The following is a 16,840-nucleotide window of genomic DNA, read 5'->3' as shown; positions in this document are numbered from 1 at the left end:
GAGTCTGACACTAAAGCGTCTACATGAAGAATTACTGGACATGTGATTTGCCCTTATTGTTCTAATATAGCACATTAATGTGCCTCTTGTTCAAGGGAAGCTTTAATTTTCAGGCACCGGGTTAAGTGGATCAAGTCAGTGGCTCAATATGCTATTAAGCTTTAAGCTTTGACAAATAATGAATGTTTTCTTCTTTAATATCTTAGTCAGATTAAAAAGTTTGCTGCTCCTGCTGCTGCTGCTACGTTGCTTCACTTCTCGCCAAACTGGATCAGAAAAGCCACTGTTCTTTTATTTTTGCTGTATTTTGAAAACATTTGGGTTTGTCATCAAAAGATTAATATGCGGCAAGAGAGCAACAGTTCAGTTGGAATAAATGTCACAAAGAATTACAAAAGCTACAAATAAAAAATGTAAAGCAGGTAATTCTTTTGTAAGTGAGCTGAGGTTTTGTAGTGGCGGATTGGCAACTCATGTTTTGCCAACTTTTGGCTATTGAAGATTAACTTTTCGATCAATTAAAACCTTTCAAAAATAACAAAACTGTGGACCTATGTAAGTTTGACCACATTTCACCCTTCCGTTGCTTTTCTCCAAACAATGCAGCAGTGCCCAGATGGTGCAGAAATAGAAGATTGAAAAGTAACACGCAATTTGTTCTTACCCGGGTTTACTTGTGTTCATACCTCTGATCAACCCATGGAGATCATTGTGTTTATTTGTCATATTTTATTTCAATATAATACATACGATAAGATTAGAAAAATATAAGACACAATATTTACGCATTGCATATATTGTTGGGTGATAGAGAGAATTATGTCAATTGAACAAATTGAAAATTGACTTAGAGTCATGCATTGGGAACTACATTGGCAATATCCTTCTGCTTAATACAACTAGAGTTCAGAATATTTAGAGATATTAGTTCCTACGGTGTTGTTTATTTTTCTCCATAAATAAATTCCATTTGACCTTCACGTCAGTACAATTGTCATGACTGGGCAATCAATCAGTGATTATGTTGTGGTTGTCATATGCATAGCAACTACTGCTCGCTTACTTTAAATGGCCCAGCGGGGTCATTATTTATACTGCCTAAGTAGCGTTATATGAGTTACGATTAAAGTTTTTGCGGCTCTTGTAAAGGCTCCGTGACGATGACGTGCTATTGTTTATGCCATCAATCTCACTCGTGCTTGTTAAATTGCTATTGGGTTTAATCATCCGCTTGCAGAGAAGGCTTTTTGCTTGAGTGATGGCCCCAAACGCAGTCACCTTCACTTAGCTAGCCTAACTCTTGACAATTTCTCGTCAACACTCACAGCGGTCATGGTTAAGTCCACTTGTGATTATTGCTGCCGATATGTCACAACGTCCTGGCAGATGTGCCTAGTTGCTTTCCGAATCGTTCAACCAGTCATGAAAGAGACTGGGAACAGTTTGTTTTATCCTAATGCTGTCCTAATATACAATTGAATCGGTACCAACTTAAATTGGTTCGTACCTAAATAAAGTATTGCTCCTTAGTTGTGAAAATGAAACGAAAAAAAAGGGTCATTTTGATTGGCACTTGAGTTTGGAACTTTGCCATGTGAAAAAAACTTAGAAACCGGACCGCTCTGTAATTTAATTTAAGGTCCCTAACCTATATGGGAAAAAAAATCATTTATTCGAGAAATTTCTTCTAAAAAGCGTTCCTCCTATTACTTTAAATTGTCTTCCTCTTTGTCAAGTTCTTGAATGTGATAAAGTGATAAAAGTACATCTCGGATCCTTTTCGCGCTTGTAATGCAAAGCAGCATTTAATGTGCTCTCCTTTCTTCACTACAATGTGTGACATTAAAGTGAGCCTCTCATCTACTGGGACACCAAATGTGCCTCATTGCAGGAACAAACACCTTCTCCTTGGGTTCCTATTAGAAGTCACAGTGACTCTTTTGGAAGAGACAATTTGTCCTCTCATTTCAGATTCTCGATAGCCATCTGCGTCATCATCGTGCTTTCATGTTCATGTGTTCCATATGTTTTTCATCTCAGAAATTAGTAAGATTCCTTAAACTGTCGCAAAAAATCTGCAGCTTTTTAATGTCTAGCAACATGTCTAGCTTTCAAATCACAGCACTCCGTAGCATGTTTAACAGCATGTCGGAAATATCTGCCATATTTGTGAAATGTGTTGTTGTGTTGTGAGACTTGCTGTTAATTTTGGTTTTATGGGCATAACCTTCAAATTGAATAGGAATTTGGCTTTGTTTGGAATATTTATATGATAACGAGGCAGGCTTTCCATGCGGCAGCTGTGTCATTTTACAGTGCAGGTATTTTCCCTCCCACTGAGCATTCATATGAGGACAATAGTACACTTGGGGCAGCAGTGAGAGCCTAATTTCATTCATTAATCCACAAGGAGGGCACTTGTCTTGTTGCAGAGCATTGTTCACCTCACGCTGAATGACACCATGTGCATCAGTCAAGATTTTCTTCACGTAGTCTTATTTTGGTTCTTCTGATAATTGTCATGAAAACGAGGGCGGGCGAGATGGAACTGCATGCTTCACATGCTCGCTGGCACGCGTCCCACATTTTCCCATTCGCAGCTGTTTCAATTCCCGAGTTAAGACGGGACTTGTCACATGGTGCACTGATATGGGTTCAAGGACCATGCCGCTGTCGCAGTAGCTCGGTTCCCGTTGGGGTCGGGATAGAGAGACAGAAAGAAGCTTTACCCCCAGCAAGACCAACTGAACATTGCAGAGTCAAAAGCAACTTGGCACATACTGGCGAGATGTGCATTTTGCATTGACTACTGCATTGTACTTTATTCATGTTAATACTCTGAAAATGAAGGATATATTAAGTGGTAACAGAGTCCTTGAATTTCTTCCACTGTGTTTACTGACTCTAAACCTATTAGATTGTTTTAACATCCAAGCGTTTCAATGACTCATCATAAAGAATGTGTAGCGCAAGTTGTATAGCTGTTTGATTTTTTTCCTTTTTGTTATGTTAAACGTACTGATAAACAGCTCAAATTTCTCTGGAGGGCATCATGTAAAAAAAAAAAATATATATATATATATAAATGATTTTTTTTTTTTTTACATGATGCCCTCCAGAGAAATTTTTGCTGTTTACCGGTGCATTTAATATGACGAAAAGGAAAAAAAATAAATAAATAATAAAAAATAACATATGGGTTCCACCTTAGTGCTTCTTAAAAATACCCCACCCACAAATGTGGACTATAGACTTATAAACAAGCACGGGTGGGGAGCTGCAAAATCATCACTTATGGATGAATGTTTTCCTTCACAAACTCAAAGAGTGACTCAAAGCAACAGTGTATAGATATTGTACAGTAGATATTGATGCACTAAATAATAAATAAAACAATCAGGCCATAACATTTTGATTCAGCATCTCACAAGAACACTATTGATAAAAAGTTTCAACGCCATCTTTGTGAAGAGACTGCTCAGCCATTCTTAAAAAAAATCTTGCACACACTATTGGGACTTTGGGGTTAAAAAATGTGGGATAAGCTTTTATAGTCCTCAGGGACAGCTGATGCTGCAGCAATAACATTCATTTAATACCTGACCCATTTTCTGTTTGGTTTTCTGTGAAACTGCATCCTTCCAATATTTTGTGTGAAGGGGTTATTATGTACACTTGTGTTATTCTACACCATATTTTTCTTCTTTCTATTTTTGTCCTTTTTGTCAACTTTAATATTCACGAAAGATTTTACAAATTGTTGTTTTTCCCTTCTAATTCCGATATTATTTGACCGATTCAACCCTTTCTAACTTTTAACTTTGTTCTGTAGCATTTATTCAATTTCTTTGCCTTCACACTCCATTTCTATTGTAGTTGCACACTGGATCTCTGTAAGCCAACTTTCCACAATGCAAGACAGAATAATTCAAAAAGTTGTTTAAAAAGGCCACTGGTTTTTACTTAAATTTCCTGAGTGGAAATGTTTTGTACACATAGTTGTTTAAAAATGACAAGGTGAATAAAGGTTTCAAATAGCAGAAGCAACAGCAAATCAATTATAATCACACATTCAGAATTGTCAATTTCATCACAATGGTTTTTCCTTTTCAGACTTTCTGAAAAAAGGAAACACTTTTACAAATTACAATAAAATCATAATTTGACAAGGAAAAAAAAATTCAGACACTTCATAATGAAACATACAGATAGAGAGCAAAGTTCTAATTTTAACAAGTAAGTTTAAAATTTCACACACCATCTTAAAAAATGTTACCTTATAATCATTTAACTTTTCCCAACATTTCATCTTCATAGAAAACTGTTGTCTTTTTAGGTACGACTAAAAATCATTAAATCTAGTGTGCTCCTGACTGTGGGATACAGCTAAATTCCTATGTCTATTTTAATTTTGTCTTCAGTGTGGAGATAAAATATTTTCATATTTACATTTGTTGATCATTGATGATATAAGTACAAGTACAGTATTGCAAAATAGCACTGAATGAACGTGACATGTAAATACTTTTAACAAGTAGATTTCACATATCAGATTTCACAAAGATCACACATATTTTTCTTTTCATTATTATGCTGACATTTTGGCATTACATCTTTATTCTTGTAGTTTGGTCATAATACTCTGTGCATTGCTTCATTCAACAGTTGATTGTATACATATTGCGTTTAAATTACTATTAAAGCATAATTTCTCAATGTGGTAGAAAGCTATTTAGCACATTTCCATAACAACTTGTGAAAATGTACTCCCCATGCATAGTTGCAATGTTTAGTCATGATAATTGTATTGCCTGTTGGCCTCATGTCCTTTTAGCAACACACGTGCATCAGATTTCGTCTCTGTTTTCAGTCATGAGTTTATGTGCCCTTAATTGCTACAATAGGGATATGAAAACAAAACAATTATTTCAGTAAGCAATATGGTCTCTGGGAAGATGTGATTGTGAAATATATTAACATTACATTATGTGTTCCTACAAATTGTGTCCGGAGGTGTTTATTCACTCCATCTGCAGAATATGAAGAAACATTAGTTGTATTTTATAATTTATTGTATAAGGACTATTGTGTTGTGAAAATACAAGAACAAAGCCAGACTGCAACATCAGCCTTGTGCAACAATCTGAAGCGACCACAAGAAAGATTCCGTCGCTGCATAACACAAAATTGTTTGTATTATTTGTTTACAACCCACACTGCAATTAATCAGAGAGAGAAACAGAAAGAGAGGGAGAGAGTTGCATTTCTCAGAGTTGCATTTCTCAGCATATGCATTTTGATTGATAACAATTCAAATGCAGAACTGTGCTCCTAATCGTCCATGCATGATCAGTATGAATAATGAAAAGTTACTGCCCATTTTTAGTTGATGCGAAAATGAAGAAGATTTTTTAATTTATTTTTAAAATGTTTTAGCCAATGACACAACTAGCTAACTGGGTCCCGCTGTCTCTTAGAGTAGTGACTCCCAACCACATTGCTGTGGTGCATTATGTTTTAAATTATTCAGTTTCACTTAATTGGCCTGGAAATTATTATTTAGGATCTCCAAGTGTGTCCTTCTCCAATCCCTGCAAGTTTAGTCAGTGTGACCAATTAAAGAGGACAGAGTTTCACACTGAGAAAGTAAATGTTTGAATATACTAAAATGAGATGATCATTATTTCATCAAATATACTTTTTCAGGTTGTTGTTTTTTTTGGCAGTGTGCAGTGAAATTTATTTTATAAAAAATATTTTTCAGCTCACTCAAGATTAAGAAACATTGAGGAAATATGCTCCATTACTTGGTAGGATTATGTTTGAATGCATATTGGAAGAGGAAGATAGCAAAGGCATGTTGTAAAAACTATCAAAATATGCCAGGCCATAATCTCTCTCATTCAATCCTGTTCTTCACTATTAATTCATCTCAATTAGTGCCTTTTATTTAAGCACGCCTTGCAGAGTAGTGATTAAAAAAAATTGGCAGATATTTGCAAAGAACATCTATTTAAAAATGTGTTGTTTTCCCCTCCCTGATGTGCTAACAATGGCAGACAATGCCAAATGGGGAACATCTGTTTGCTTTCATTTTGAGTTCAGGGCCTCATTTTGACCTGTGTCAACAAGTTGCATGTAGCAAAACAAAAACATTATAATTTATTATTAACCTCATTCCCAACAGTCTTGAAATGTAAATTTGCTTGCGTGGCTTGGCTCGATTTGCCTTTGATTGCTTCAATTGGTTATGAAAAAATATCGTCGGACACTCTGAAAATGAGTCACTCAGTATCATCCTTACACAGTAAGGAGACCAGTTAAAGACCTGTTAAACGCTGAGCCATCTCATAAACCGCAAATATACAATTGTTTACTATTACTGAGTGATTCGAGAAATTATCCCCGGGCAAAGAGCCAAATGCTGCTTCACAAACATTATCTGATCAGCTGCCAACTTTATATTGTCCGTGCCAATTTAAGCATTGAGAAGATAAGAAGCCAGTTGCCTTAAATAATACTAAAAGGTCAGCCCAATGCGGCTTCACCCAGAGTAGGCTGCGGATCACGAACAAAAAGCAAGAAGCAATTCTCAAAATCACTTTCAAAGTCATCACAAAGAAGGTCTATCACGGGCTCAAATTGTTAATCTTGTGCCATTGCACTCTCGCCTTTTAAGGTGAGTGTATTTCTTCATCCTCCAGATTTGGTATTGTTGCAATAACAAAAGCTGGCCTTTTCTTTTCTCAATCAAAGTCACCCCAAGGGGCTCATTGTCCAGGCTTTCTTATTGCCTTGTTATCAACATGCTGGAGCATTGGCCCGTTGTGACACCGCTATAAATATTGACTTTGCCCTTCTAATCATGGCTTTGTGTGAAATGTCACCGACAAGCGCACCGGCAGTTACAATAATGAGAGATCATTTTCTGCACACAATGTATGTTTTTTTTTCTTCAAATTATTGTTACCCCAACGATGCTGATGCAGTTATGATCAACCTTTGGCACCCAGGAACCGTCAAAAGTCAATAGCAGGATATATGTATATATACAAACAAGGACCACTACTACTACTCCTACTAATATTGTTAACTAGCTCGAAATGGCAACAATGGGACTCAAGATTCATCTATCAGCAGCTCAGGACGACTGAATGCTGGCATGGTGTTGCATCATTGCCAGAGGAGAGTCATCTGCTACATCACAATTAGTGTGTGTCATTAGTTTCTGTCAGCGGGTGTCATTTGAGGTTTGTATTTAGACCCGTGAAAGGCTTTTGGTACAGTCACTTATAAACAGAATAGAATAGAATTCCTTTATTGTTAATGTACAGCAGGTATGCAACAAAACTAAACTGAGAGTGGAGCTTATATGAGAACTCCCTGAAGTAGATGACCTCGTACTTGTGTCTGAGTGCATAACACAAACTCCATTTTATGTTACAACCTTGGTGTGCCACAAAGCTTCGTTTAAGGGCTCCTTTTCTTTAGCCTTCACATGATGGGCACCATTCGTTACTGGTTGCCTTGTCCGTGCAAATAATAATTATACTGCATCAGATTTAAACATCGCTTTTCTGGACACTCAAAAACACTCGAAAGACTCAAACAAATATAAAAGCCAAGCTGTTAAACATGACAGATGTCCAACAGTAATTTGTATACGTGTGCATTTACATAATTTGTTCCCTTTTTTAAATAAAATGTAAACCTAAATGTGACTCCGCATGGCCAATCGGCAATGATGGTTGCTTCATTACTAATGGAGAACATCATGGAATGCCATTTTATGATGAACATTTAACCAGGCTCCATGACAATAGGCAAACAAATAAATGCAAGGCATTTTCAAAATGTCAAGGCTTCTTATGTAAGACTTTGAATGCCATCTACATACAGCAACTTACCCTCTGTAAGTGCTCATCCTGTGCTATAACTAATCTTCCTCATCTTCCATCCATCCATTTTCTGTACCGCTTTGTCCCCACGGGGGTCGCGGGCATGCTGGAGCCTATCCCAGCCGTCATCGGGCAGTAGGCGGGGGACACGTTGAACTGGTTGCCAGCCAATCGCAGGGCACACAGAGAAAAACAATCATCCGCGATCGCACTCACACCTCGGGGCAATTTGGAGTGCTCAATTGGCCTACCAACCATGTTTTTGGTACGTGGGAGGAAACAGGTGTGCCCGGAGAAAACCCACGCGGACGCGGGGAAAACATGCAAACTCCACACAAGGAGGTGGAATCGCACTCGCGCCCTCCTAACTGTGAGGCGGACGTGGTACCCAGTGCTCCACCAAGCCGCCCTCTTCCTCATCTTAATTTATATTAATTTAAAGGCATACTGGAAATAAATATGATAGTTGTCCTGCAATTGGGATTAATGATTTTTTTTTAAATGGAAAAGTACAATCATTAAAATTGTATTTCTGTAAAAGAGAAATACTGATGGCAATTTGTAGTTTTCCAACATCAGTTTTTCACACATTGGCAATTTTAGTTATACGACCTTGATGTCGTATTTCCTCAAATAATGGCCCTTTCTCTAATGGATGCTCTGTCTCAATATGTCGCCGCATGCCTTGTTCAAATATGTGCCTTTCCCAAAATAGATGGCTTTTACGAGTTCCTCAATTCATTGATACTATCATTCACACACATACAGGCTGGTTTGACCTGGTTACTAACTGAAATAGAACCACCTACCAAACCAGTCTCTTAGATGGTTTAATTGTAACCAAGTTTTCAGTGCATTGTTAAATTTCTGGTCCATTTTTTTATGGTGGCCTCAGAAGCCTGGATGCCTTGATTTAGACATTTTGTGTGGCATTGACTCCTTGCTGCTCACTTCTATCACACACACAAAGACACAGCCACACTTATCAGGCCTAATTCCCTGTTGTAATTCACAAGGACGAGGTCTCAAGACGGCATTATCTGACCTCACATCTTTGGACTCTTACGATAGGGAGCGGTGAAAGATGAAGTAATGGCTGATAGGGGCTTAGGGAGATGGGGAAAGTCAGAGATGATGAAAATGTGCATTAGTTCCTTTTGGTGGCAGGAACAAAATGGAAAGGTTGAACCGTTGCTGTGCAGTTAAGATGGAAAGGATTTTCATTCCGTGTTTTTATCTTTTTTTATTCTGCCATAATCAGATTGTGTGATTAGGCGCTGGTTTTTAGTTGAGTGTAATTTCTCCAGCGATTTGCATGGATCAGCCTATTTGTCCCTCTAGGATAGATTGTTTGACTTCCATAAAAAAAAAAAATTATAATTCCTCACAAATGGCGATGTAATACATCAGCAAACAATTTTGGTTTGTATTCGGCTTTTTTAATAGCTGAACAAGCTGGCCAAAGGGGACGCTACGACCCATTTCCACAATGGTCTATATTCTGAGTCCAGGTGATGGACAGACTTGCTTTTCCCAAGGTGATTTGGCAGAGTGGAAACACTCGGCCAGAGAGCCAAGGCTTGTCATTCCAGTTGGACACAGAGACGAGAGCAGACGCTGAGGCACCTGTCACTCCAACATACCGCTGTGAGATACTGTGGAAACACATTTAAAGCTGAACAAGAACGGAAGGTTGTGTATATATTCTATATGACATATTTAGCTTTAACAGGTCAGAGTTGGACAATTTGTAGAGTGACAGTCTTGGTGCTGAGCCAGGTACTTGTCACACAGTGTACCTACTAAAATTTTGTCATACCCATTTTCACTGAAATTTGAAAGGACTCATATTCTCTTATTCGAACTTTATCCCATAACCCCAGAATGGCGACGACCAACCGATTCATTGTAAGTGTAAGATCAGGGCCATGTCATATGCACATTCAGGATACTACGAAAACATCACTGTGCTTTATATTGATGATTTACTGCCTATAGAAACCTCTATTCTACGAAAAGGAATGTTCCAATTGCACTGCTAAAAGACAAGTAGACAGTACAAATAGGAAATCGTCACATCACGTAGCAAGCAGGATCATTGTCACATTTATGACACAATAACAAAAAGCAACAGCGTGCTCACTTAGAGTGCCATGAAATTCTGTAGCACAAAAAGCTGTTCCAAAGTGCATACAAATTCTGTTTACATTGCTGTCCATAGGAATAGAAATCCTTTTCATCCAAACATTTTCGAGAAAATTTGATCCTTTCGTCATCCTGTTTATTGTTGGTAGAATGCTAGAATATATCCCATCTGGCTACTGCCAAGCTGTATCCTGCATTGCTCACCAGTCAATCACAGAGCACATCAATATTTATACATTGAACTCCAATCTGGTTTAGTGATACTGATCCTGCCCTGTCATAAATGTAGCAAGCTTGGGTCAAATCAGCAGGATAGCAAGATTGGGGTTTTCTTTATCCTTGACAAAATAGAAACAGACATACAAAAATGTGTTCAAAAAGTGGAACTCAGAACAAAAACAAAGAAATAGACAGAACCTCCTTGGTGGAGGTAATGATGCCAGTGCAATCTCCCTCTAAAGCAGGAGGGCAGATGCTGGCTGGTAGTTTCCATTGTGCACAGATGGTAACCAAACCACTGAGCATGTGTTGTGGTTTGACGAGCGTTGCTGCATATAGAAGAGGATTTGGATCAGGAAGGCATATCACAGCTAAGCATATAAAAGTTCAAAGTTTTCTCCAGCAGAGGTCAATAAAGAAAAAGCAATTAAGAAAGGATAGGCTAGCATTAATATACTTATTTGAGGATTTAGAGCTATTTTACTGTTGAAAGTTTGATTGAATTGTTTTCTACAATCAAGTAAATTGCTTAACTTAAGATAATCAGTATTAACTGTTACTGTTGATTAATCTTTTTTTTTTTTTTTTACATTGTGCCGATGTTGGCCTTACTCATACATTGTTGCCTGCTTGATTCAAATTTCAGATAACTATTAATCGGGCTGTCACTACTGAAAAGTTTTAATCAGTTATTCTATCGATTATTCAATCAATTATTTGAATAATCAACTAAGATTTTGAAATTTTATGGTAGAAAATAATTGAGAAGTACTGCTTTAAGAACCATTTGTAATAGAGTGAATATTCTTCACATGTCAACATTCTTTTTATCGTAACAGCCCTTTTATATTGGAAAATCGTGTCACAAAACAGCCGAGAAAAATCTGTTTTACACAAATTGCAGGCATTTCATAATATAAAACATTGATTCCAATTCCAGAAATGTTTGTTCTGAAAGTTTATTTCATTTTCCAAATTGTGCCACACTGTGTTGTATTATAGATTAGAGACACTAGATAAATTGTAGACAAGGTGGACAAGTTCTGTATTGATAATGATTCACCACCATATTCTCGAATATTTGAAATGCGCTTACTCGAACACAAAGATGACAATGTGACCATTGCTGTGGCTCTACCATCGCTTGTTTACTCGTAGCTTTTCTGCAACAAAGCAATGTGGTACCATGGTGTGAATTAAAGTGTGAGAAGAGCGTTTGCAAGTAGCCGTCCTGCTGCTTCCTCTTCTGGTGTTCTATCAACACACATCGATCGCTTACTGCTGTTGCCAACAAAGCTTTAGCAACAACCACCAACATGAAGCATATAGAGAATGACATAATGTGAAGAAACAACAAAATAGCAATTATTTCCAATCAGTGACAACCATTTCTACATAAACTCATAAAGATCAAGATTACACTTAAAATAACGAAAACCTGAAATGAGTTGATATTGCTATTGATGATGTTCATGATATAAGTATCTTTTGACCCAAGGGCGTCATGCTTTCTTGACAATATGATGTTATAGAGCAATATGTATATGTAGTATTATTTATGAATGTGTGGTTTATTGAAAGGTGGATTTTCTTTTACTGAAACATCATAGCTCTATGAATTATAATGCAATTGTAAAATATTTTTGTATTGTTATTATTAATATTAATATATTATTATTAAATAATATTATTTTATTTTATTTATTTATTCATTATTGTGCATGTTTTTTGTAGGTCAAACTTAAATAATAGCTCAAAAACCTAATCTGCTAGAAAAAAAAACCATTTATGGACATAAAGTCATCTCTGATTAATTAAAAAAAGAAAAAAAAGGATTTTGATCCATAATATTAAGTCCAACTGATAATTCAGTGTAATTTAATGTATTGTAATTCATCAAGCACTTTGTATTAATCGGTTGCCAAGAAGCTGCTCCAATTTAAAAAAAGATGGTTACCAATATCTTAAAGTTATCATTGAGCTAAAATATTCAGTTTATTCACGGTATGAAACAAGTATATCCAAATTCATATTACCAAGTGGTTATAAAACTGCAGGAGTGGAGTGGGGGGCGTGAAGGAAGTTCAGGATAAACAAACCAGTAGGTCCTTAATTCTTTCTTTGACAAAGGAGTCTTGGAAGAATAAAGGTGTAAAATAAATAAATTGAAGGCTGAATAGGAAATTGCGCCTGAAGTAAGTTATGAGCAAGCCCAAAGCTCATTACTCATCTGCTCTCAGACAGAGTGACGGCTAAAATTAGTCGGTAGCTTGCAAGCGCTGCATCTTACTTAAAGCCTTCCATTCGTCACAATTCATATTTTCACTCTAGTTTTTGGAACTAACACACGGTTTTACTTTGATGTATTTAAAATGTATTTTTTTTAAAAGTGTTTACTGTGACCATTTTTTATGACATTTCATTAGCATGCAGCTGCTGTGGCGACATTTCCATAATTGTGTCTTGTTGCTCTTCAAAACATATGGAAGTGTGACTTTGGAGCGAGTTGTGCGGCTTTTTCTTCAAAGTAGCCATCCACAAAAAGATTAATGGACGCGTTTGTCTGAGCCATCAGTCGTCCAAGAGTCGCCTCCCCTATCGGCGTAGTGTGATTTATGGACATCCACATGCGCATGATTTGGAAGTGGGAAGGGAGGTGGTGTTGTTTTTCCTCATGAAGATTAAATTTTAAATTTTGTGACGAATGACCTCCCAATGTGGGGTTTTATTTAACATTCCCTTCGTGCACACTCACTCGTCCATGCATGTCCTGTATATTCTCTCCAGTGCCACCAAAATGCTGACTCTGCATTTACTCTCCCATTACAAACATATGTCACCTTTAGATTTGGACACTCGAGTTTGGTGTATATTACGTCTAATTTTTTTAATATCCTAAACTGTAATACTATAAAAGCGAAACACAAAACACAAAACTTAACTTTGTCAACAAGTGACAATGTGTATTTCCTTTATTATACATATATATGGGAGACAATTTCTTTTTTGCAATGGTAGACATTGAATGGAGCGTTTCGACATGTGGTTCTCCGCGGGAATTTTCTTTGATAATTAGAATAGGTGCTTGGAAAAAAAAGAGGGTAAGAGGCTAAAACTCCCACGACGTGTGTGTTTTTGTGTGTGACTGAATAAATATAGGCAGCCTGCTGCGTAGGACAAATCTGCATTAGCAATGACTGCAAGGCACACCTGCACTGCAAACCAATGAGATACTACACCACATTTCTCATTAATAGATTAGATTTTGAGCAGGAGCTGGTGAAAAGTGCTGAATCAACACAATAATATGTGATATGTGTATTTATGATATAGTATGAAGTGGATACCAGTACTGTAAAACATCCTGAAATAACTTAAACTATACAAAATGTGATCCCATCTATATAATAAAGCTGCCGATTCATTCTGGGAATTCTTTGTTATTGTTTTTTTATCCGTTTTCTCAGGGAGGCCTCATCGCCCTGCTCCTACTCATTCTCCTCTTCACCTTGGTCCTCTACACCCGCCATCGATGGTGCAAGCGTCGCAGGGTCCCCCAGAAGAGTGCCAGTACAGAGGCCACTCACGAAATCCACTACATCCCCTCGGTACTGCTGGGACCCCAAGGCCGGGACAGTTACCGGGGCTCGCGGAGCACCCACCAGCACGGCGGCTCCGTCATCGGCGTGCCCATCCGAGAGACGCCCATCCTCGACGATTATGACTGCGACGATGACGACCCGGTGGTACGCTCGCTGAACTCCACTCCCAACCAGTTGCACAAGAAAGTGAGCGACGGGACGATTCAGGACGACTACGGAGTCGGCATCGGCTACGGAGGACACACGGACATCAAGGAGGATGAACTTACACATTCTTTTGACAAAAGAGGTAAGTGCATGAGTAAAAGAGACATTGCTCAATATGAGATGATGCTTCAGGTATGTACATTTAAATGTCCCCTCTAGGGATCAATAAGGACCATGTTATTTTCTTCAAATTTTAAATGTCTGCTCAGTGGTGGTTGTCCTCTTTTTCTCGGCATGATTTGTACATCAGTAGCGCCAGCTCCCAGATGGCCCAGCCTGAATGCGTAACTTTGGCTCTGATCAAGACCACCCCCGTTTACTGCGAGCACAGCATGTGCTGCTCACATTTGGTTACATAGTTTTACCCCCGGCTCCTCATTGAAAATCGCTCACGCTTAAACGACATTAACTCCTCTCTTTATATACTCTTTTCCCATGTATCGTTATATCATAAAAAGGGGAGACAAATTCATTTTTACAATGATATAAAACAATATTACTGGCCGAGACAGGAGAGTGGCAGGGAGGTTAACACAGCCACAGATCTGAGTTGAGTTGTTTGAATTGATGTCAGTTTTCTTCAAGCTTCCTCCCACACAAATAAACATGAACGTTAGGTTCATTGAACATTGTAATTCAGTGTCTCTTAACCTTTGTTGAGCCAAATCACGTATTTTACATTAGAAAAATCCAATGGCACTCTACCAAACAAAAATCCATCCATCCATTTTCTGTACCGCTTTGTACCCACGGGGGTGTCGGGCATGCTGGAGCCTATCCCAGCGGTTATCGGGCAGTAGGCGGGGGACTCACTGAACCGGTTGCCAGCCAATCGCAGGACACACAGAGCCAAACATCCATCCGCACTCACACTCACACCTCGGGGCAATTTGGAGTGCTCAATCGGCCTACCAAGCATGTTTTTAGGATGCGGGAGGAAACTGGAGAGCCCGGAGGAAACCCACGTGGGCTCAGGGAGAACATGCAAACTCCACACAGGGAGGGTCGGAGGTGTAATCGAACCGGCACCCTCCTAACTGTGAGGCGTACGTGCTACCCAGTGCGCCACCGAGCTGCCCCAATCATTTTTCAGAGAAATTGAGATTTGATCATTTCCAATGACGCACCTGATATTTAAACGGTATTTAAAAAAAATGTAATATTAATTAATTGAAAACCACCAGAATGTCGCCAAACAACATTGCAGAGCAATCGACATTGCGAAATCTGCCTGAAATGTTCAATACACCGTCTCACACCCAATAGGAACATTTTTCATGTGTGTTGTAATTGAATGTGTCAACGTCAAGTGACCAAAGCCTGAGTTTCTGTTGCTTCTTGACCCTTGCAAGATATAATCAAGGCAACGTGAAGAGCGGAGGCGAAAACGCTGTGTTTGTGGCATCTGTTGCTATCCTGTTGAAAGTGGGGCACTTTTCTCCATGGTTGAACTTGAATAATTGAAGTAGTATGCTGACGGAGTTGGAGGAAGCCCGGGTTATTTATGCCATTCTGAATCATGCAGTGGTGATGCTTTAGAAAATGTAATTTCTATTCATACACTCATCTTAATTGTCAAATTTTATGTTGTTAGTTTAGGAGAATAGGATTCATAGAAAATTATCTTCACCCCTGGTTTTCATTTGCTCGAACTGGACACATGGAATCACGTGTTCAGGATTATAGGGCAAATTGACTATACAATATCACCATGTTTTAAAACAATTTAGAATCTGTTTTAATCTGTGTGTGTGTGTAGGGGGGCGGAATTATCTTTTAGTTTTTATAATATAATTATATTCTTACATTGTATAGTTTGGGCTAAACCTACGACATAACTAATGGAAAGCTGTCTGAGGTTGTGATACATTTTGATTGCCTTAGACCTTGGTTTACCAAAGTTAATATTCTTCAATTCTACATAAAAAGATTGTATATTCAAAAATGCTGCAGAGGAAAACTCTTGCCAAGATTAATAAAGGGATAGTTTAAAAAAAAAACTTTCAAATGAATTCTCAATGACAAACAACTCAGGCTTTGGGTTGATACATTTTGGGTCTGGAAAGAAGCACTCCTTTATGAGCTACTCTACAAGAATGAAATTCAATTTAAAATTTGATCAAGAAGTCATGTTCGCTCTTCTGTGTGTGTGTGTGTGTGTGTGTGTGTGTGTGTGTGTGTGTGTGTGTGTGTGTGTGTGTGTGTGTGTGTGCTGCAACAAATCCGTGGCAAGGTGAACTGATAAGACTTGTCATCCTGGTCAGTTCATTAAAATGCATCACCCTGCTAAGAATTTTGGATTTTCAAATAGATATTTACCAATTTGTTTACCAAACATTTACTATCTGTAAGAACTTTTTATTCTAATGACGTTCGCACTAAGCGGTACAATTCCGCACTAAACCCTGATTTGTTTCATGATATAAACTGGTGACATCTTAGTGCTTGATCATTAACTCTGCAAAGGAGAAAAATACGACAGCAAACAATGCCGATAGTGGACATTTGTCTTTAACTCCTTTCTCCAGTGTGTCTTGGGGTCTTCTATAGGATAAGAGCCCAAGCTGGAGGTCTTAGAAAACAAGGCTTTATTCTTTCGACAAACCAAAAATTGGCTTAAAGGAAGCAACTTGCTTAATAAGCTAGACATGAAATAAATCAGCAGGGTCTTGTAGCCATGCAACAAGAGCAAACTGACCTATAAAAAAGTAAGTTTTCAGACAAAATCTAACATCTAGAATGCCGTTTCATCGTTTGCTTGTTTGAGGT

The 16,840-nt window shown here is 38.1% G+C and overlaps 1 protein-coding gene across 2 annotated transcripts in view; it reads left to right on the top strand.

Annotated features, from left to right (window-relative positions):
- astn2 (astrotactin 2) overlaps nucleotides 1-16,840 on the top strand; it is a 145,284-nt gene that overhangs the window by 31,043 nt on the left and 97,401 nt on the right. For both annotated transcript variants that reach the window (XM_085926468.1, XM_085926469.1), the window contains exon 3: nucleotides 13,730-14,153. In XM_085926468.1, coding sequence (XP_085782594.1) covers nucleotides 13,730-14,153 — 424 coding nt within the window. The remainder of the gene's footprint in view (nucleotides 1-13,729; nucleotides 14,154-16,840) is intronic.

This window comes from Syngnathus leptorhynchus, chromosome 12, assembly GCF_054491065.1.
Source record: "Syngnathus leptorhynchus isolate UIUO chromosome 12, UIUO_Slep, whole genome shotgun sequence".
Classification (NCBI taxonomy): domain Eukaryota; kingdom Metazoa; phylum Chordata; class Actinopteri; order Syngnathiformes; family Syngnathidae; genus Syngnathus; species Syngnathus leptorhynchus.
Note: the sequence above shows the minus strand (reverse complement) of the source record. Positions and strands in the feature narration are given on the sequence as shown.